Genomic DNA, 23,569 nt, shown 5'->3' on the forward strand with positions numbered 1-23,569 from the left:
CACATGCAAGAGGAATTACTTGCTATACAAGTCTGAGGGTTCATTTCTTCTCTTTGTTACTGATAAATAATCTTCTCTTCGCCCCCTCTTTGAAATAAATATTTTGTCATTCAAAAGGACTTCGGCTCCAGCCAAGCCTGCAAACGAGCCAGTTCGACCTCCACTCCAGCTCATTGACAAGGAAAGCTCGGAGCTCAAATCCAAGCCTATGTTGACAAACAAGCCAAGTTTGAACACCGCAAACTCACTTCGTTCAAGCCAGTTCACTAGTCAAAAAAAGTAAAAAAATAAAAGCATGCACACGCATCAAAGATTGACAAGGCAGTCAGTATATCATGCACTTGATGGATCAATAGAAGTTCCTAATTTACAAGCATGGCCATGTTCACTTCGGTGCTGCTGGCGAGTAACTCATGCATGCTTGCACACAGTGTTCTCTGAATATGCCTATGCAGCTCCAGATTTCTGCATGCTCGCAAACCTACGCAACTAAAAGTTAAGAACTCGAATTCACCATGCAGAGCATGATTCATTTTCGCAGAAATGCAACTCATCCATGACTGAAACTCTGCATCCATCATCATTCTTGCATAAAAATCAAATTTCAGATCCGGGGCAACGATGTTTATGGCATCCATCAACAAAAGATGAAACATTAGGACATCCTGGATGAATGGGGTGCCTCAGAATCCTTTGGAATGAACACCGGAAACTGATCAGACCCTCTTCCTCTCCCTGTTCTTGCTTCCTGAGTCCGTGAACCTGATGCATTTTCCTGGTTAGGCCTTGATAAGCTGCGCTGCCTAGAACTTTCTGTTACATCAGCTGTTAACAAAGGACCACCGAAGAATATAGACTGCTCTGTGCAAACCAAGTTCTGCGCCTGCGCTGATGATCCAGAGAATGTCTTTGGTTGTTCATCTGTGCCCGAGAGCTTGTGAGGACCACGCTTAAGGGGATCTGGATTCAAAATTGCTGCAGCGGAAGTCTCTGGTTCCACAGTCTGAGATGAGCTGGTTCTGTTTCCCAGTGGATGATTATCTCCACCAGATGGCAGAACTGAAACATAACGACCAGCCGCTGGATCCCAGATGACAGAAGGCCTTTGGTCTTTGATATTGCCCCTATTCTTCTTCACCAACTTTTCGTCAAGGCGATGGCTTACGATACTTTCATGGGCATCATTTGTCTTAGCTGACCATGGAGAACGATCGGCAGATGATTGATAAATTGGATTGAAGTGTTCTCTGTTTGTCATCAACCTCCCCACAGTGAACGTCAACTGCTCAGCATCAGGAGAGGCAGCGGGTAGCTCTAAGGGCAGAGGACTCAGTGCAGCTGAGTTATTGGTATGTGCAGGACTGCTGAAACTGCTGACACTTCGAGTTCCTGCTTCAATATCATCCCTACTAGCTCGGCTTGGGGGATATGAGTTCTTCGAAGATAACCTAAGGCTGCTCTTGGCATCCTTAGGGAGACCAAGATCTGTGCTGATACTACTTGCACCACTAGCATTTTCACTTGAACAGTACCCTGAATCAGGATTATGACGTGAACCAATCGGCCGAAGCACAGATGATGAGGCTCTAGCTTTGGCAGCGGCTCTCATTGCCTCATTTGAATCCAGTTTAGCCAACTTCCATGCGCTGATTTTGACCTGACGTTTGGGTAATCTCTTCCCTCTATCCGAGAATCCAACAGCATCTGGATCGACAGTTGACGGAACCCTTCCAGGACCCAAATGAGGGATTATCTCATCCTGGCATCATACCACTAGAATGAGTTTCATGACAAAAACTTCAAACTAAAAATATTCAGATTATGCATGTGCAACCAACACTAAGGAGCTTGGGCATTGATAGCACGTGCAACCATAACCTTTTTGGAGTTTCCACTTCTCATAACTGACTTGGGAAGCTACCACAAAAGGTCAAATTACACAACATCAATACGTTCAAAATAGCTGAATGCAATTTCTTACAGATGGCAGGACCTTATAATATATTTAGTAAAACAGAAAAAATAAGAGTCCTGCAAGTAACCATCTTTAAAACATTGACATATTTTTAGAGAACAATAATCAAGGATATGCACTGAGAGCATAACCAATTTGACTAACACCAAGGACAATCAATAAATAATGAAACTTCTTTTTTCCAAAGGAATAAATAACAGCGATTTGAAAAGATAAAAAGGAAATGCACATCATTTGGTTATATTCTTGAAAACAAGGGAAATCAAATTAATGCAGAGAGTGACTATTAGGTCTTTGTCACAGTGACTGGCAACTACATTCATGCCAAGCTCATTTGTTCTACTGAACATGAACCATACCAACCCAAGATGAGTTACAGCAGCCTAAGATGTTAACATAAGCTGTCTGAGGACATCAGATCACTATTGTCCCTTCCTGACTCGGACTTGAGTCCTGCTGGAAGGTCAATTGAAGCTGGACAGTCTTCATGACCACACAAACTAACTTGAACACGGATGACAATAGAAATGTAAACATTTGAACATGAATGATGTTTTATATAATATATAAGTATAAAAAGAACCTGATCCACGAATACTCTTGGAGGTGTACACCATGCACCCTTATATTGCAGACCATGCGAACTTCCTCCACTTAAGCCAGTAGCAGCTGAACTTGTTGGTGAAGTAGGTAAACTTTGCTGATCTCCATCTACAGAGGGACCAGGGGGCTCACTTTGTGCTCTCATTGCCACCACATACTCATAAGTAGTGATACCCTGTTGATTACAAATTTACAATTGTAGGTTATTTAATAGTGCAACAATAAAGGAAGAAAAAAGGATTGTTGCACAGAAATTTCAGCAAAACAGACCTTTCGAATCAGTATAATATGGAAAAAGAATAGTTCTCCCAGAGGTATAGAGGCTAGTAAAGATACAACTGTACATATAGCCTGCAAAACCAAAAAACCATATGAGCAAAAAACAAAATTGGGGGGTAAGAATAACCTATTCATAAGCTCCTACGGGAATTCGAAGGAAAGGAGAAAGTTATGCAAACCAAGACAGTCATGAAGGTAAGCATGCAATATCTGATAAATAATACCTCAAAACAGTTCATGGTCATAAATATTGCTTGCTTTGATTAAGTTTATTAAGTTTTGAAGTGTTTTTTAAAGAAAAAATCCGAAAAAATTGACCTGATAAATTTGAAAAAGTAAAAACAAAACATCATAATAAAAAAGTTTGGTTACTAAATTACACCACTAAAAGGTAAAAAGCAAGATCTTTATACACAGACCAAAACAGTTCAAATTATGACAGTGTAATGAGCATGAAGCATAAAAGCAATTACAGAATACATATTCATGAAGATAATGGCCTTGAGTGGTGAAAAAACAAAAGATTAGCTTATCACAACATCATCATGCTTATGGATGAAAGTACCGAGCATACCTTCAACTTTAAGTATACATGACTTTGTGATGACAATGGTTCAGTATCCAAATATTCTCAATATTTTAAGTTTGTATATCCCACAATGTGATTCTAAGATTTATCCTTTTTCCCAGGAAAATATAAATAATCAAAAGTGCTTGACATTTTAAAATTTATATTCATCAAGAAACAACAGAAGAAATGCATCCACAGAATGTTGCACTCTCAAAATTGAAAGGGAACAAGCATGTGAAGCTCAGATGATCAATGCATACCACAACTGTTGCAAATGGAGCCCGGGAAAACCCATTACCAAGCCTATCAATTATCTGATTTCCCATTTCCTTTCTGTCCACAAAACATCGAACAAAGACGGCAACACCAACCCCACTCTCAACCATAAGCTGTCAAATAAAGCACAAGGGACACATGCAGCAGATAAAGCATCATTAGTAAAACATCAGATTGAACAATCAAAAGTTAAACCAGCAACTAAAGAGGAAGAACGCACTGAACTTGAACTTTACCATATTAAACTTACCCAAACAAGACTTGTAGCCATTAAGGCAACGAAAGTAACATAGTTTTTCCTCCCCACACAATTATTTAACCACTGGAAGTGAAAATAGCTCTCCATCATTAAATAAACTCAGATACATGTAAACAACAATTTTGGGGAAATTTAAAGAGGAAACCGAATTACATACTCGACAATGGTGATCAAAACCATCAACACATTTGTCACAACTTCTGCAATGCTTGCTAAACTTTCGTACCTGAAGTGCAACAAAAAGTGAAACAATGTAAAAGACGCCCAACGCAGACTATGGCAGCAGGATCAACACATTAAGAATATGTCCGAACATTTGAACAAGGCAACCAGAAAATAGTAACAGCTGACAATCATTAAGAACCAACTTTGACCTGATGGTGAATGACACTTGAGCCACTGAAGAAACATAAGCATTAGAATAGATTGAACTTGTGAACTGATTTTCCATTTGAACAGTTGGGACCAACACAACAGCAATTTGAAAGGCTCGGATGAAGCCTTGTGAGTTCGTGGCAGATCAGAGATAACATAAATTGACAATCTTCAGTTCAGTATAAACATAAAATACAGCTATTTGTGTCATCATCCATCTCAAGATGTATACATTTGGCATGATTTCATAACATGATATATCATAGTCTCTTTTGTATCTCTTTTTGAGTCACAGTTGATGTACTATGTATTTGATAATATGAGGTTTGCTCACTCCTAAGAACACCACATGAAATACCTACTTCAACGAGCCAGAAAAGGAACATGATTTTGTGACCAAGCTATCGAGTTTGAAAAAATAAGACTGACAACTCGCTGCTGCCAAATGGCAAAATGCCAGTTTTTCATACAAAAGAGCACCAGTCACCTGAAGAAGGAACGGTCAACACAACTACAAAAAATACTGCATTTGCTCCAAATTTTTTTGTGCAATCTCATAAGCTCAACTACTTGGCATGTCTAGAATCTCCAGGAAAGTTATTAAAGGAGACAGCTTGTGACGTTGCAAATCTCATTCTCCTCGAAGAAAGGAAATCATATAGCAGAAAGAACCTTTGAAATGCGTTTTGACATTCTGAAAATGTTCACAGTACATATGGTGCACTACTAGTGCGATATCTTAGAAAAAACCTCTAATGCTACAGAGTACGTTACAAAAATGAGTCATGTGTTGGAAATATGGTGAAAGTAGTTAGGAAATTGAATTATCTGAAAAACATGGACATGTTTTTTGCAAATAGCCCTTTTTTTGTTTAATGAAAATCTTTCTTCACTAAACTGAAGCATTTTGCTTTCATGTTGAAGGTTAGAAAGAATTATTGCATCATTTTATTATTTCAAAATCTAATGAAACGCAACTTGGAGGACTGAATTCTCAACTTATATAACTAACTTATGTGAGTCCAATGCCATGAAAACCATGTAAATCAATTTATGTGCACTTAAGTGATATGGATATGTACCTTCTTGGCCAAATTATGTGAATCAAATTTTAAATAAGTCAATGGGCCGACATATTAAATAAGCCATGAAGGTAGGCGTTGCACCCATTGAAAATAAGATGAGAGAGAATCGTTTACGGTGGTTTGGACATATTCGGCGAAGGCCTAATGATGCTCGAGTTAGAAGGATGGAGAAATGGGAAAATAGATTAGTTAAAAGAAGTCGGGGTAGGCCTAGGAAGACTTGGATGGAGATGATAGGAAAGGATATGAAGGCTTTGAACCTCACCGAGGACATGGCATTGGATAGAAATGATTGGAGGAGAAGGATTCATGTGGAAGACCCAGAATGATTTTCTTTGTTGGTTCATATCGCCGACCCCAATTGTTTTGGGATGAAGGCGTAGTTGTTGTTGTCAATGGGCCGACATTAACCAATAAAATGAAGTGCTAATGAAACAACAATTTGGGCCAAGCCACAACAATCCACAGAAGCAGTCGACATATGAGACATTAAAAAGGGCAACCATTTGTGATTCCACAAAAAGAGCACAAACAAGGTTTTGTCTCTACAAGATACTTTATATTTAGTGAGATGCTTCTAGAATCCTCAACCATAACAAAAAAGTTCACTTACTTAAATAATGAACATGATGCCTTTGACTAGCTATTACACCATGATATTTTAGTTGGTATATATAGCATTAGGAGCTTCATCATTCACATAGTTCATAAAGGATAATGATAAAATTTGGAATTGACTGCTAAATCATAATTGTGGAGGAGCATTCAAAAAACCCATGTCTTTCACATAGATATGCAGTACCAGTGCATGCTATCAAGGTTTAAGATGTCACAAACCAAGCTAAAGAGAACTTCCATGTCCAGAAAATCAATCATGGTGTTACCATGTGCGCAAATGGCATTAGTAGTATGAAAGCTTGGAATTTCACGTATACAATGCTCCAAAACAAATAGCAAGCAGGAGCACCTCTCTAGCCAGCAGAAGTATCCAAAGCAGGTAGCCGCATGAATCCACTCTGAAAACCAAACCCACAAGACAGTAGCCCAATAGATGCACTCCAAAAACACCAGCAACATGATATAACTCGACTGAGTCTCAAAACTCGAAACCTATGTCACATGGTATGCCTGTGGACATAGGGATACAGCCATTTTCAAGTTCTCAATTTGACTAGTATACAAGGAGGGGCAGCAAAATGAAGTATCCATGTGACATAGCTGGAAAGAAGGACTATATGAGTGAAAACCTACGGAATTTGGTTCTAGGCTACTATTTCTGGTACAGCACAAGGTGTAGTCACAATTAAAAAAGGTAATAGCCTACAGTAATAACTATGCAAACCCACATAATCTACAGCATTAATTGCACAAACTCACATAAATGCTCATTATCAGCCTGTATAAAAGTTCGTAGTTACAGAAGTGAGATAAAAAATTGAAATGGAAGCGTGTAACTAATTCCGATTAATCACCAAGAATTCTTCTGAGACTTTGACTAGACAAGAGACACAGGAACCAGAATATTAGTAAGAGAAAAATATCAAAGTAATGAATTCATTCTATTAATGGCTGTTGAAGTTTGTGGTACCATGAAATAAGCACAATGTGTATACCCCCAATAAAAATTACCGAAAGTCAGAAAAAAAGGCATATGCAACAAGTTATTTTTATGAAAGTAAATCAACAAGTATAAAGGTTTCTGTCCCTGTAGATCAGGAAATCAATAGGAAAAACTATATATATATATATATATAGATATAGATTGAAAATAATTTGAAGCTGTAAAGTCCAGAAGTAATATGTACCTCTGCATTGCACAATGTGCAGAATAGAGCATCCTCTTCATTGGTTTGCGGCTGATTAACATCATCACTTTTCCAGCAGTCTTCTTTCACTAGCAACCCACAGAAAAAGCCTCCAATGTAGGAACAACAACCAGAATTCTGCTTCACAGAACTTTGTGAGTAACTTAGCTCTGTTGTTTCAGGTTCTCCCAGGGAAGATTTTTTACCTAGTTTTACAAGTTCACATGGTATTGATAAGTATCATCATTAACTCATAAGTAGTTCAAGAGAACAATTGACCAGGAAAACCAAGATTATTTCTACCAGCTAATCGTTCATCAGGGCTGATCAAGATGCCTGGATCTGCAGGGTCAATAGCTGTGCATCGAACGTACAATATAAAAACCAAGAGTGCCTAAAATTTTTTGAAGATGATAAAGAAAATGTCATTCTTATGTAAAATTCCCCATGACAAATAGCCATTGAAAATTCAAGTGGGTAGCCAATTAAAACAAGTTCCCTTACCAGCGGGGTATAAACTCCCATCGCCACATATTCAAAGACATTCTTGCCAAGAAAAGGTGCAAAGAAGGCATAGAATGCAACAACTAGCAAGAAGAACACGGTTATAGCTACAACCTGTCAGCAACAAAATCAGAGAGTCATGAAGACAAACACAAGTAAGAAAAAGAAACATGATGGATGAAGCTCTTAATCTAGATAGCAATAAGATTTGAGTTTTGAACCAAGGACCCTTTATTAAGATGTCCATTACTCAACCATCTGGCCATAACAGTTTAAATGTCACCACATATCAATTATTAGTTCATGCATCGTTGGAAAATATTTGACGAGGTTTGAAATCCAAAAACAGAGAATGCAAAAATCATGTAGCCACAAAATAATTCATGACTGCAAGTAACTCGAGCTCATAGAAGCCTATTGAAAAAAAAACATAGGAGAGCCAATTAAAAAGCAAGAAGAAACAAATTCAAGCCTATGCTTGCATGAAGGATGTACTATATTATACAGCACAATATGTAAAGTCTGAGTATCTGTGCGAGTGTGCATGTATAACTAACAAGCACGTGCACATCCACACAGGAAAACACAGGATTAAGAGGAAAATTTTGAGGAGAAAACCACACAATGTGAAAAGTGCTAAACACTGGCATGCTGAAGATACAGCAATCCACCTTCACTTCTTCGTTTCTTTATTCCTTCTGAAGTAAAGAGAACCTTCCCCCATACTAAGGAACCCAGTCCAAAGAAGAAAAACCAGAACTGGAAATAAACAAAATAGGCATTAAAAATGCTGACATAATGAACACAGCAAACTGATAAATCATGTCCACTTAAGGATTGCATACTGGTTCATCATGTCCACTTAAGGGTCATATATTGGTCTCTTGTGTTGTATCCAGTTAATGGCCATATTTTACACCAGCCTATTTATAGGATAAGACTAAGAAAGAATATCGAGGACATGCAGTCCAGATTTGAAAGTTTCTTCGCAATGTCCAACTTATCTAAACAAAGGGAAGATATACCAGGTGTCTAAGCACATTGAACTGCAACCATTTCTGATCTTGAAACTTCTGTTTTTGCAACTTCATATAGACAACACCAATAGATTCATCCTTGATCATCGTTTCACCATCTACCACTTTAGCAAGGTAAGACCATTATCATGAGAGAGAATGCACAAACCTCATCTATCCTTAAGTACATCCTCGCAAGAAAACAAGAAATTTCCTGGATGGCCATTTCAGAACCAGCTCCTACATCTCTAAACTTCACCAATCGGCATGAAATTGCTAACAATCTATTTTTCTCTTTTCATCAAAAGAACTTGAGAATAACATCGTCTAATGCAGCATAACCGCAAGGCCGCATACATTGTAGACAAGTGAAGAAAAACGAATCAAGACAACCACGAAACAGATATGCTTCTCATCACACTGTAATACACGAATATATGATTATTGATCTGAGCAAAATAAGTCATTTTAACTCCATCATTAAATAGTTCGAAGACAAATTGCAGTGATCGCCTTTAAGAGTTTATACCACCAAATAATATGACAAGAACACAAACTCCACTTAATGTTATGGATCACAGAGGAATATACCTTAGAAGACCTGCAGCCTTAACCATGGTTAATAGAGGTAGTTAATAAAAAAACCAAAAAAGAAACAAGTAGAGGCAAATGCAAAGCAGATGATCAAATGATCGCGTGGGTATCAAAAGAGAATATAACATAAAACATTGAAACGAAATATAGAATCCCCGAAATGGGCAACCAGAAAAAAGTAACAATACAAAATATTTGATGGTAACAACATATAATGAAAAACATCAAATGGGTACCCGAGCGAAAGATCAAAAATACCGTTTTTAGCAAAGAATAAGGCAAATCATCAAGTGGGCATCCCCCAAATAAAGAGAAACAAAGATGAGTAAAATACCTGAAACGTGTGAGCCGGGAGTTGCCATCCATGACGCCTCGCCATGATCTCTGAGGACGCAGAGGCCGACTACCACACAGCATCACACTGCAAACCAGTCTCTCTCTCTCTCTCTCTCTCTCTCTCTCTCTCTCTCTCTCTCTCTCTCTCTCTCTCTCTCTGGCTTTTGTAATCCCTTACCGCATTTTGAGATCTCAGAAACACAAACAGGCTTGCTCCCAGGCGCACATCCAAAAGAAACTACACCTAAAACAAAACTAAATATAGATTCTTCACTCCTATCAATACAACCTTTGGGAGTCTGGGATGAACTCTAAAACCATTGCTCTCTCTCTCTCTCTTCCAAACCAAAAAGCTAAGAAGGAAACCAACTCCCTTTCCCTTCCTTTTAGTTAAATCAGAAAAGAAGGGAGAATTAAATTGAGGCCGTTCTGATTAGTCATTATAACGGGCACAAGATTTTGACTTCAGCAAGTGAGGCTGGAGACATCACAACTCCTTCCCCCCATTGCCATAAATGTTCCCCAACTCCAACAAAAAGGAGAAAAGAAATAGAGAGAGAAAGAAAACAATTCAATTATGTATTGCCTCACCCGTCTCGTTTGTTACTTACTGCTACCAAACAAAAGCCACTGTTGGGTGATGGCATTACCATTCTGTGCATACTTTACTAAGTCAATGACAGGACTAAGCCTCTCTCTCTCTCTCTCTCTATAGAAAAGGCACTTGCTTGTTTGTTCTAGAAGTGTTGTTAAAATCGGTTCTCTAAGTGAGTCGGTTTCTTTAGAAAATGAAAAAATCAAATCGAATCGACTAGAATCGATCAACTTTTTACCATCAGATGACACGTATTATTAAAAACAAAATTTATTAAAAAATTAACCCCTTAAAAATATTAAAAAAATAAATTCAGTCGACCTTGTATTTTCAAAACATCGGTGATATTTGTGACGTGGTATGATAAAATATGTAGTGCTTTGATGTCAGAATGTGAGGCTGCTTTGCCAAACCAATATGATGCTTCAAAATCACTCATGACTATCAAACATTGGAAAGGAATATCCTAGAGAAAAGCAGTTTCTGGAACTCTTTTTGTCCTCTTTTCACTCAATCTCTTTTTCCCTTCTTTTGCAAGCATTTCCATGAACTTATTAGAATTGGGTGTCAGGACCTGTTTAGATTTTTTTTTTTTTTAATTGGGTGAAATTGGAATCAAATTCCATCAAAATTATCTATTTCCCGTTTCCTTGCTTCCTGGTGATGATTAACTCAAACAAACAAACAAAAAAACGTATTGCTGGTCATTATTTAAGTGCCTTCTATTGTTCCGGACCACCATTTTTTAAGCCCGTGACTCAGGAATAAGATCTTGACTGGCTTATCAGAAAAAAGAGTCTTTCCATAGTGACCATAGTAGCTGTGCCAAAGCGCCGGATACTCTCGGCACGAGCAATAGTATATCTTCCCTATTTTTCTCTCCTACAGTCGACAGTAGGCAATGCCCGCATGTCTTTGCTCATCTGGTAGGAGCGACTTGTGAATCTCACCAAATTGAAGGAACAACACCAGTTCGAAACCCAAGGTGGAAGCTGGGTGACCTCAAGAGTTTTACAAACTGGAGGCCTGCTAATATGCAGTTGATGATAGCTTTTATTTCTTTGGATTATTCAAAAAAAAGAGAGAGCAGTAGGCAATACCAACAAGGGTTTCACTCATCTAATAAGGGTAACTTATCAACTTCATCAAGCTGAAAGAACATTACAAATTCAGAACCCATGAGTGCATATATAGTCCTTGCTACAAGGCTTATAAAGCTGGGTGTACTCCCTAGCAGATAAGGAGAACCTGGGTTTTTTATATCAATGAGTTTATGAGTGAGTGAGGTAGTTTTCTTAAAGGACAAGTCCATTCTTGTGGATTCAAATTCCACACAATAAATCCAAACAAACGACATTGTCTTGTAGAGAAATCCTACCCCTTTTGACTTTCCTTGCCCAATTAGTATGGCTGGGAACAAGCCCATATAAAATATACCACATTGTCTGCTGGTAATGCTGGATCGTATTAACCTTGACCTTACAATGACCAATATCATGTATACTTTTTTGCAGTGGTGGAGCCAGAAGTTTTTCGTTGGGTGGGCAGACTTTGGGTGGTGATGATCGACCTCTATCGGTGGCGCAATGGCTCGAAGCCTCCGTGGTGGTGAAGATCATAGATCGAGATCGAAAGCCTGTTTCGGTAGTTGAGCCACCTCCTTCTTGATGGTGATCCAGCAGCAAGCCGAAGGTCTTCCAACTGAGGTGCCTCCTCAGCTCCCTCTCGGAGGGGACGGTCCTCGCCATAGCATGAGGCGGAGCAACTCCTTCAGCTGGCTCCATCCCATGTCCACCGTCTCATGCGTCTGGGTGCCATAGGCCATAGGGTACTCTGTATCACAGGGAGGCTTGATCTCCACTCCTGCACCACCCTGCTCTGATCTTCTTCGACAAGCATTCACAAGGAAAGAATGCAACCACCAAATCGTGCGGAATGAAGAAGAAGACCCAAGTCGTATCATATTTCGACTCGGTTTCTAATTCTGGGGTGGGCGATCGCCCACCCATGCCCACCCCTGGCTCCGCCACTGCTTTTTTGTATGAGTACAAACACCAGGCAAGCAGAGCCAGCGCGACTAGGTCTATGATATTGGGGTGGTTTCTACGAGTAAAAAAAAAGTACAAACACTAGAGTTTATGAACTTGGTCATGTCTTAAGTCATACCCAAATGGGAGCTTCTTGAACGATCTCGTTCTACTTAAGGCTGCCAACATTTGGGTAGAATAGGTATGTGTAATGACAAATGCCATTACAAGTTCTTCTTATGAAATGGAAAAACATGCAATAATTAAAATAAAATGTTCTTTTGGAAAGTATCAGGAAAATCTAAAAGCAATAATTAATGCAATAAAATTAAAATCATGCTAAATTTAAAAAAACCATAGCCATTCTTTATTTATCATACTTTTTATCTTGTGCAAATTCTAACTGCTAAAGATAAGTTGTGACACAAGAGTAGATAATGCCGATGATAAGTCATGTCTATTCGCACATACACTACAAGAAAAATGCTAATTAGCGGCGGATTTTTTTCGTCGCAAATTTGTGATGGATCAGCGAGCAAAAACTATTTGTCGCTAACATTTGAAATATTTGCAAAATTAGCGACGGAAATATCTTCGTCGCTAAATCCGTCGCTAAATCCGTCGCTAATTAGCGATAGTTTAGCGACAACATTTTTTCGTCGCCAAAACACTACGAAAAAATGCTAATTAGTGACGGAATTAGCGAGGGAATTTTTTCGTCCCTAATCTGTCGCTAATTAGCGACGGAAAAATTCCCTCACTAATTAGCGACGGAAAAATTCCCTCGCTAATTCCGTCGCTAATTTACGATTTAAACCATCCACCTAAGGCATGAAATTTTCCCTCCCCCCGTTCCGCACTGAATCCCGACCGTTAATTTGGGGGTGATGATGTCATCCTATGCACAACCCTTATAAAAGGAGGTAAGGAAGGGACGGGGGTGTTCTTCCCCTCTTTTGAGCAGGAAAGCGAGAGGGCGAGGAAGTATGTGCTTGCACGAAGAGAGTTGCTGATTTCTTTAGCTGGAAGATTCCTAGCCGTAGATCACTCGTGTCTCTCTCTGTGAAAGATTTCGGTGCCCGCAGGATTTTTCTGGTGAGTCGACAGGTGATGATTTTCGACCAGTCGAGGGTTTTCCGGTGTAGGTATTCTAAAACAGTAAGTCTCTCTCTCTCTCTCTCTCTCTCTCTCTCTCTCTCTCTCTCTCTCTCTCTCTCTCTCTCTCTCTCTCTCTCTTTGCTTCGTCTTGGATTCGATTTTGAGAGATTTCTTATTTTCTCTCGTTTCGGTTAAGCTCCTTTTTTAATTTTTAATTTTAATTTTTACTTTTCTTAAGGGATCTCAATTTATCAGTTTTTGGTTTGTTCTGTAGAAACGATCAACCTTCATGTAGTCACGGATCTCTCTTCTCTTTCTCGCCTAAATATTTTGTCTCTCTTTTCTGTGCGAGTTTTTGCGGCGTCACAAAATTTGTGCATTAAGCACCTGATTGCCCTCCATCACGCCATATGACCCCTTCTCCCGTTATGACTGGCTCGCTGCGGAAGAGCGTTCCGACGCCGGTTCTGTAAAAAAAAATTGCTCCCTTCCAGAGAACGCGCCGGCAGCGAGCAATTTTTTTTTAATTTTTTTTAATTTTTTTTTTAAATTTAACGACAGATTAGCGACAGATATTATCCATCGCTAATTTAAAATAGTGAAGGACTCGCGATGGATTATATCTGTCGCTAATCCGTCGCAAAGTAGCGACGGATAAGTTCTGGCACTACTTAGCGTCGAAAAATTTGCGATGAAAGTTTTTCGTCGCTAATCCGACGTTAATCTATCGCTAAACTGTTTAGCGACGGATTAGCGTCGGATTAACGACGGATTTAGGTCATCGCTAATCCACAGGTTTCTTGTAGTGATATCATCTAGCATACTCACAAAATATTGGTTACTTATGAGATATCATGACTTTATCATGGTATTTTCAAAAACCAAAATATCTCAAAAAATGCAAAAAATATTTTGTAATTTAAAAATATCACAGTATTTATTGCAATATTAACAGTTTTTCAAATTTTATAACTTTATATTTTTTCAAATTACATGCAATTTTAATATGTTTGTTTTTTTTACATATGAGAACACTTTCCCAAGATTTTTCCCCGATAACAACAAAATTTTAATTCATCTCTAGATTTTCCCTTGCAGGGACAAGGAATATTTGTGAAAGTTGGTCTAGCATACACAACTTGTCACAAACCTTTAAAGCAGGCATTGCTTTTCTCGAGCAAAATGTAGAAACCAGATTTGAGACTGCTTGTACTTACCAGGCTCATATACAAACCCTCTAAGGACTAGAATGGGGGACCATACCCTGTAGGGACCTCTTTTGCTAACTGGGTGTAGTAGGTGAGCTCAGCTTAGATGGGGACATGCCCAATGAGGTACTTCTGTCTGTCCATATAAGTGACTCCACCCTAGTTGAGATATCCTTTTCACCACCTAGCTGATTGACTATTTTAAGTAAATAAATTTGAACCCCACATGAAGTAAGTCCCCCCAGCAGTTTTTTTTTATATATATTTACAGGGAGAAACTGCCCACCGGATCAGAAACCTAACCGCGTTGGCTCTGCATGCCGTACTTATGGTCGTTGTTCCGGCAGCATAAACTCTGTGAGCTTACCCCTTGCCCCCAGCATCCCAAGTCCCAATGGTAACTTGGTAAGTCATGGTGCACCTCATCAACTCCTATCTCAAATCCCAGGTGATCTCAAATCCTAGAAATCCAAGTTTTTATCTCTCTCTCTCTCTCTCTCTCTATATATATATATATATATATATATATATATATATATATATATATATATATATATATATATATATATATATATAACTCCTATCTCAAATCCCAGGTGATCTCAAATCCTAGAAAATCCAAGTTTCTCTCTCTCTCTCTCTCTCTCTCTCTATATATATATATATATATATATATAACTCCTATCTCAAATCCCAGGTGATCTCAAATCCTAGAAAATCCAAGTTTATCTCTCTCTCTCTCTCTCTCTCTCTCTCTCTCTCTATATATATATATATATATATATATATATATATATATATATATATATATATATAACTCCTATCTCAAATCCCAGGTGATCTCAAATCCTAGAAAATCCAAGTTTCTCTCTCTCTCTCTCTCTCTCTATATATATATATATATATATATATATATATAACTCCTATCTCAAATCCCAGGTGATCTCAAATCCTAGAAAATCCAAGTTTATCTCTCTCTCTCTCTCTATATATATATATATATATATATATAGGGTTAATATTTAGTCATATCAACCTGACCGTCCCAATGAGGTAGAAATCATAGTTGCAGGTGATGTTGACCGGATCAGACCTCATAGATGGATTCAGTACAGTCCGGATACTAAGAACTGATCTTAAAATATGTTTTTTTTTGTTTTTTGACAAAAAAAATACCATTTTATGAGTCAAGACAATATCGTGAATTCTAAGCCATTGTTTTTTTAAGGATAATAAAAATGTTTCAAAATATGATAACCAGAAAAATCCAAGAGTCAATTCCACAAACGAAGCATGTAGATTGCATTTATAAGGTTAGTTTTTATGGAAAAATAACAAAAAAAATAAAAATAAAAAACTCGTTTGAAATCCATGGCTACCAAACCAATCTCTTTCCTAATTTCTTTTTTCCTTTTGGAGTTCATCACGGATTCCAGTGGAACCGGTACACCATCACAGTGGAATCCCAAGACATAGAAGGACATCATTGTCATTTTAAGAATGGGAGGAGTTCTTTTTGGGGATTTGGGCTTTTTAAAAAAAAATAGGTCAAACTTCGTAACGTAAGGGAGCCGGTAGTACCGTAGTGGGGCGGTTTTTTATGTGACGTATGTTCTTTAATAGCAACTGTACAAATATAGGTTTTGACTTTTCAAATATCCCAAAATGCCCATTTACGACACCCTTATCCCAAATAAATCCTAGCGCCCAAGAACGCGTGCCTGCACATAGGCCATCTGATTAGGGTACTAGCCCATGGGCCTGCCTGAGCATGGCCTGACCAGGTTATAATGGAGCTCGGGCCTGGCCCTTTAGGTTTGACCCAGTTAACAGGCTAGGCTTTTGGGTATGGCTCGAGCGGGGCGGCCCAAACTGTTCAGGCCTGGGCCTAGTTTTTGGAAGAAGCCTCAGTCCCACAAAATTTCAGATTGGGTCAGGCTAGATTTCAAATCTCAAAATATTATATTTTTACATTAGAAAAGCACAATCCAAAACTTGATCTTTAGTAAACAAACCATGTTGAACGCATCTATATGGTTAGATTGAGTCTATATACAACTTGCACCTATGATTTCTAGCTAATTTGTTTCTAACCTTCATTACTAGCAAATATTTTCTCATATATATTGAAATCGAGTAAAGTATGTGATTCAATAAATGGACTCATCTTGATCTAATCTTTCTTTCTTTTTGGCATTTTTTTTAAAAGAACCTATGAATTCAATAAAGCAAATGAGAAATATTGTGAATATCCGATGACTTGCACCCTAACCTGACCCGAATTAGGCCCATGGGCATAGACTTTGTAGTAAACCCGAGCTCAATCCAAACTGGTCCCAGGCCCAACCCGGTTATTCAATAGATTGGGCTTGACAAAGCCTGGCCCGTTAACAGCCTGGTCAAGTTCGTCAACTAAACGGGCTGGACCAGCTCGGCCCGCCTACTGTTGGCTCTACATATTTTGCAAATGAGAGGGGCTCTGTTTTGAGCCCAACTACTTTACCAGTTGGGCCCATCCCAATTTTAATCAAGTCCTCTCTGCATGGAGCTCGACCTATCACAGGGCTGGTAATTCATGAGCAACCCGATCCGATCTCCACCTCTACGTATATAATCTAATTGGATCCAGAATCGTTAGTGGTGTTCTTCATTTGAACCCACATCCAACATTAAATCCAATTAATTTGGATTCAAATCATATCCAAGGCCTGTTTACTTTCCTAGCCCCAATCAAAGGGTTAGTTCAATCATCAACCAGAGAAAAACAAAACCCTAGAATCTTCCTAACCCTAAATGTGGTATAATAATAGACCACAGGATCCTGACATGGATGTCCAAACTAAATAAAGTGATGATGCTACACTAGTGAAACCTTATGAAGCATTTGAATTATTAAGTTATAGGCCACACTTTTTCAGTGCAAGAATTCATGAGAATCCAAACTCGCTAGTTTATTAAGCTCAGATCATTTTTTTTATAGTCATGCTGGGTTAGTCGGACTCCACCAGTTATACAAGGTACCATTGGGATTTGAACTTGCAACGTCCCAACACAAGGTGACGTGCACTAACAACTCCTACCAAACAATCCGAGCCCCCGATCAAGGGGATTCAGTATCATTTTTGTTTTTTTACGAAATTGGGTGAAACCACACAGAGACCTAGTCAGGTTGGCTCAGCCTACTGTACTTGGGGTCAACTTTCTGACAGTGTAAACCTGTGGCGCACCCCTTGCCCTCGGGGAGATCCCCGACTTCGGCTTAAAAAAGGGGTTTGACACTCACGATAATGAAACCCTGACCACCTGTCTGTAGTGGTGTCAATGGGTCTAGTTTACCCTATAAGGTTCGGGTATGGTGATAAATAAGAAGACCCGAGTCTAGACTCAAAAGTTCGATTAATACATGAATCCGGGTATAATTTGTGAAATTTTATACCAGCCCCCGGCCTGACCAGAGTTTCGAATAAGACTCACAATTTTGTAATTTAAAAATGATAAAAAAAAATATTATTTTACCGGGTATGATCTGGGTCTGGTTCATGGTTCATGTAGTTCTTATTGGGTCCGAATATGGTTTCTCTTATAATGAATCTGATTAGACCCGAGTCCAGACCCGATACTATACCTGAAATTTGGGTCCAAGTCTGGTTCCACCTGGGTCCGAACCAAACCTGACCCCATTGACACCCCTATTGGTTTATGTGGCCAACACTCGCTCCATTTAGGGATGGCAGTGGACCGGGGGAAAGCGGGGCCCCACCCCGCCTAGCCCCATTTGGACCGGGGATGAAGGGTATGAAACGGGGATGGAGGCAGGGACGAAGGTTAAAATTCATCCCCGTTCGGGGATGGACTTACACTTTTCCCCGCCACGATCCTCACCTAGCCCCGCCCCGCCCCGCCTCATCCCCGTTTGAACTGGGGATGGAAGACATGAAACGGGGATGAAGGCGGGGGTGGATGTTAAAATCCATTCTCGTGCAGGGATGAAGGTTCTAATCTTGAGACGGGGCAGGGGTGGAGACCCTGTGCCCCGCCCCCGCCCCTGTCCATTGCCATCCCTACCTCCATTGTGCCAAACCCTATTGGGCGATTCAGCATCATTTGCACGGGAGCAGCCTCTTAATAGGGTTTTGAACTTGCAACGTCCCAGACACATGGTGACTTGCACTAACAGCTCCTACCAAGCAAGCGGAGCCCCCCGTTGGCCTCTGCCAATTAGTAAATGGGTTGAATGCCGAACCGAGTTGAGAACCATTTGGCCCCACAGGTAGGTCTGGTAAATGAGCTGAACCCTTGAAGTGTTCAAGCTTGGTTCATTCTTGTGCCAAGCCAAGCCGAGTTTGAGTTCATAATGAGCCTGAGTCAAACGAGTTGAGTCTGAGCTGACATGTTTATAAAAAAAATAAATACATGGTTTTAGAATTGAAAGAAATATGTTTACAAAAAAAAATATGCAAAATATATGTAAGATATATCAAAAATATTTTTTTTTATTATCTAACGAGCTTGTTCAAGTCAAACCGAGTCGAGTAACTATTATTCATATTCATTTTCCCGGGCTTATTTTACGAGTTCGAATGCGCTCTTTACGAAAAGAACATGAACCGGGCTACAAGCGGCTTGGCTTGTTTCTCAGCCCTACCCACATGAACCCAATCAGTTCACTAGTCGGGCTCAACACTTCTGTTTTTGGGCTGTATAGGCTGAACCAGAACCCAACCCATTTTTGGGTCAAGTACCCTGACAACTTTGACCACTCATGGCTTATGTTCATTTTGTTGCTCATAAAAATAATGTGTTAGGGCAGCATTTGTATGAGAGCAGGTCAGGTTTTCTGCCATATCACTTTTCTTAAAGTGATTTGGCATCCTCACCGTCCACAACTTGCATAAAGACGGTGGGGGGTCCTCGTGCGATGAAGCAATGGATGATGAAGATGTCAAATCACTTTCGGACCACCTGATCTGATCTCGCATTTGTATCGCGGGCCATTGGCTCAATTAACAAGTCGAACTCCGGTATGCTTCTAGTCGGGTTCAGATTCAAATCGGGCCTTGAAGGACCCTTACTAAATCCACATCTTGATCTGGCACAGTTTTTTGCCTGTTTATGGAATATCACTGTTTTAGTGAGATTTTCTGAAGTTTTTTCTTTTTTACTTCAAGAACTGCATTCTACTCAGAGCACACAGCAGAGCCTAATCCAGATATGATCTGACTCTCCTAGTAATGGATCTGCAAAAAAATGAGTCAAATATAACTGTTTTCATGTGAAATAGATAAAATGGGTCAGATCAGACCTAGACCCGACCCCGCTCTAAACCTATTTATTTGTCTGATTGTGACAAAAAATCGATATTATTTTTTTCGAAATTCAACCAAGATTTGATATGAATCTCAGATCCCATAGTGTAGGACGGATCCATAAAGCAGCCCAGAGCTGAATTGACTAAAGGAAACATAAGGGTCCAAGTGAACTATCAGCTATTTACTGTTGTTATGTTATGCATCTGTTTATTATGTCAATGATGCCTACATCTGGATGTCAAAAAGCAGCTGTAATGTGTAAACTTGTTTTGTTTTGTTTTCATGTCTGATCTTGGTATTGAAGAATTGCAGATCTTAATTGGAACTTGGGTCGACCTGGATCTGGTATTAAAATCTATCACACATAGCTTGTGAGCCCAACTTGAATAGCTAATTGAACCTATTTTGTTATTTTCTGAACCTAGGTGATGCAGTGAACATGAGGATCCTTCTTAAACCCCGCAAGAATCGGTACCCTAGCGCAACAACAAAACTAAAAAAACTAATAAAAAAACAAGAAAATGTTTAGCAAATACAAAAAAAAGTACAATTCATCAACCTCTTTTTTTTTTGTTGCCTTTCTACCTGAATATTTATAGTAAATAAAGAGAAACACTAGAACCCTAATGTTAATATGAATGCGAGATAGATTCAATTATAAACTATAATCCAAATATAACTCAAGAACTAATATTCAATTAACTAATTACAACAAAACTCAAATAACCAAAATGGATCATAATTTATGGGGGCACAGTATAATGGCATGATTCTGAGCTTCCTCGTTCGTACAAAGCAAAATCAGATGCGCCTCAAAACTTTTCTGCATTTGCACATCATGTTGTCAACTTTTTGCTGTATCAAACATCTCTCTCTCACACACACACATTGTGGACATTTCAGTTTTAAGATGCCACCTTGAAAATTTGAAATCTCTCTCTCTCAAAATAGTTTTACTGCATTTTACTAAATTTTCAAGAAGCACATAAAGGCGGGGATGAAGGTTAAAATTAAAATCCGTGCAAAGATGAAGGTGGGGATGAACTTGCGCTTTCTCCTGCCCCACCCCGTCTCCGTTCCTTCTTTAGGGATGGCAATGAAACGAAGGGAAATGGGGCTATCCCTGCCTCACCCCGTTTAGACCGGAGATGAAGGACATGATATCATTGATATGGTGATGGAGGCGGGAATGGAGGTTAAAATCAAAACTTGTGAAAAAATAGAGACAGGATGGAAGACAGGATTTTGAGATAGGGCAGGGTGGAGACTAGGGATGGCAGTGGACCGGGGGATACCAGGGCCTCGCCCCGTTTGGATTGGGGATGAAGGGCATGAAACGGGGATGGAGGCGGAGATGAAGGTTAAAATCTATTCCCGTGCAGGGATGGACTTACGCTTTCCCCCGCCCTGTCCCCGTCTCAATCCCCGCTTTTCTCCTCCCCACCCCCAATCCTTTAAGGAATGACTATAGATCGAGGGGAAATGGGGCCCCGCCCCGCCTCACCCCGTTTGAACCGGGGATGGATCATGAAGCGGTGATGGAGGTGGGGGTGGAGGTTAAAATCCATTCTGGTGCGGGGATGGAGGCGGGGATGAAGGTTCAGATTTTGAAACGGGGTACGGGTGGAGACCTTGTCCCCCGCCCCTGCCGGTCCACTGCCATCCTAGTGGAGACCTTGTCCCCCACCAATAGACAGGTCCACTGCCATCCCTAGTTTGTATCAAGCAAATTAAGTGGCGCCTCAGAACTTTTCGGCATTTGCACATCATGTTGTCAACTTTTGCTGTATCAAACACCTCTCTCTCTCTCTATAAGGCATGTGCCCCACACATGCCTCCCTTCGTGTGATCATTTTTTTTAAGCTGACACAATGAAAATTTGAAAACTCTCTCAAAATAGTTTTAGTGCATTTTAGGAAATTTTCAATGAAGCACATAAAGTTTGGACATTAATAAAAAAAAGGCACTTAAGTTTTAGAAAATTTTAAAAATATATCTAAAAAGTAAGTAATTAATTAAAAAGGTTCAGGAGTTTACTTCCGTCAAGTTTGCTAATTTAATGTGACGTAGAATTACTATTTTACCCTAAACATCATATTTTCAAGAATACCCTTAAAAAAGAAAGAATCTGTCTTTGAATGGTAAACTAACTCTCTTAACTCACCATGGTTTAGTGATAACTTAGGTTAATTGAATAAAGGTTTGTTTTTTATTAACAAATTTTTCAAAATTTAAGTGCATTTTTTTATTAATGCCCAAACTTTAGGTCAATATTGTCAGTATTGGTATTGGCCGTGAATCGTTTGGCCAACAATTCAGGTGAATCGGTAAATACCAATTCTCAAGTGAATCGTTCTAAATTGATTAAAAAATAACTAAAAAATATTCCATGTCAATCAGAATGTGTGACAGTCATGTTAAAACTCTTAAAATAATATTAAAAATTAAATTTTAAGCACTTTTTTACATTTACTAAAAATTTAATTTTAAGCATTTTTCAGCAGAAATGTTTTCCGTTGGAGGGGCACTTACTTTCTAGCAAACGAGGAATCTGCAAGCAAACGCCCCCTAAAAGTGGCTAGGGCCATTTGCATGTCACGAACAAAGTGGGCTGTTTCTGCAGAAACGTATCGACCGGTATGGGTTTTCTGCAGGGCCTACTGTGACAACATAAACGGTGGAAAGTGCTGTTTTTTACGGAAAATCCTCGACGGGCGCACCAATTTACTATGCTGGACGTGAGTTTTTCGGGAAAACGGTTCTCGTGGAAAAGGTTCGATTCCATTTTCATGGAACATGAATCCACGGAAAGGAGTGCCGTGGCACCCCCATTCAAACGCCCCCTAAATGATACAACAATTTTATATTCTGCCTTTGGAATCAGGACAGCTCAGGTGATTCGATAAAAAAAAAATCAATTTTTTTTGTTTTAAATCACCACCACCCTCCATGCTTTCAATCACCACCGTTCATTGTATAAACGGTGAGGCCCACGAAAAGCACGGATGTTATATATTACAATAATGAAGGGTGCTGATTGAAGTGATGGACGGTGGTGATTTCAAAACACTAAAATTTATGTTTTGTCAAATCACTTATTCCCACTATGTATGGACCGTAGATTAATGTGGTTGGAGCTCATCAAACATAAAAAGATAGGTTTGTTTTTGTAAAAATTGGACAAACTTGGGCCTCACACATATATGGGGTCAGATTCTCTCTCTCAACAATTTTTTTTTTTGAATAATTAAAAAAAAAAAAAAACCACCTCACTCACTGGGCCTGATTGGTGTAAAAGCACCGGGTCCCTCTTGCCAACCAGGGAATGCACCTAGCTTTGTTTTCACCAACGTTGTCAGTAGCTGTGTGTATCGGCCCGATAAGTTCGGCCCGAAAATTGATACGATGCTGACCTGAATCGGATATTTTGAATAAATGTAAAAAATAGCTTAAATTAATTTTTTAATATTATTTTGAATGGTTTTAACACTTGTTATGTTTTGATTGGCACATAATATTTTTTTAATTATTTCTTGGCCCATTCAGAACTGTACACTTGAGTATTGGTTGGATAAAAAAATCCGAACCCAGATCCAACAACTACATAACCCAACTTGGATCACTGGGGCCTGAGAAAGGTCAGACTCATACCTG

General features: G+C 39.2%; 1 protein-coding gene across 1 annotated transcript; it reads right to left on the reverse strand.

Annotated features, from left to right (window-relative positions):
* Positions 1-267: 267 nt before the first annotated feature.
* On the reverse strand, positions 268-10,211 carry LOC149817967 (protein S-acyltransferase 21-like). The gene is made up of 10 exons (XM_089986029.1): positions 9,677-10,211; positions 7,733-7,846; positions 7,532-7,622; positions 7,229-7,434; positions 4,121-4,189; positions 3,955-4,026; positions 3,689-3,817; positions 2,849-2,929; positions 2,559-2,753; positions 268-1,759 (listed from the first exon to the last, which is right to left on the reverse strand). The coding sequence occupies exons 1-10, from the start codon at positions 9,719-9,721 to the stop codon at positions 656-658; spliced, it is 2,106 nt and encodes a 701-aa protein (XP_089842155.1). The 5' UTR covers positions 9,722-10,211; the 3' UTR covers positions 268-655.
* Positions 10,212-23,569: the final 13,358 nt, after the last annotated feature.

The sequence above is a fragment of the Nuphar pumila genome, chromosome 13, assembly GCF_984573655.1.
Source record: "Nuphar pumila chromosome 13, dmNupPumi1.hap1.1, whole genome shotgun sequence".
In the NCBI taxonomy this organism is placed as follows: Eukaryota; Viridiplantae; Streptophyta; class Magnoliopsida; order Nymphaeales; family Nymphaeaceae; genus Nuphar; species Nuphar pumila.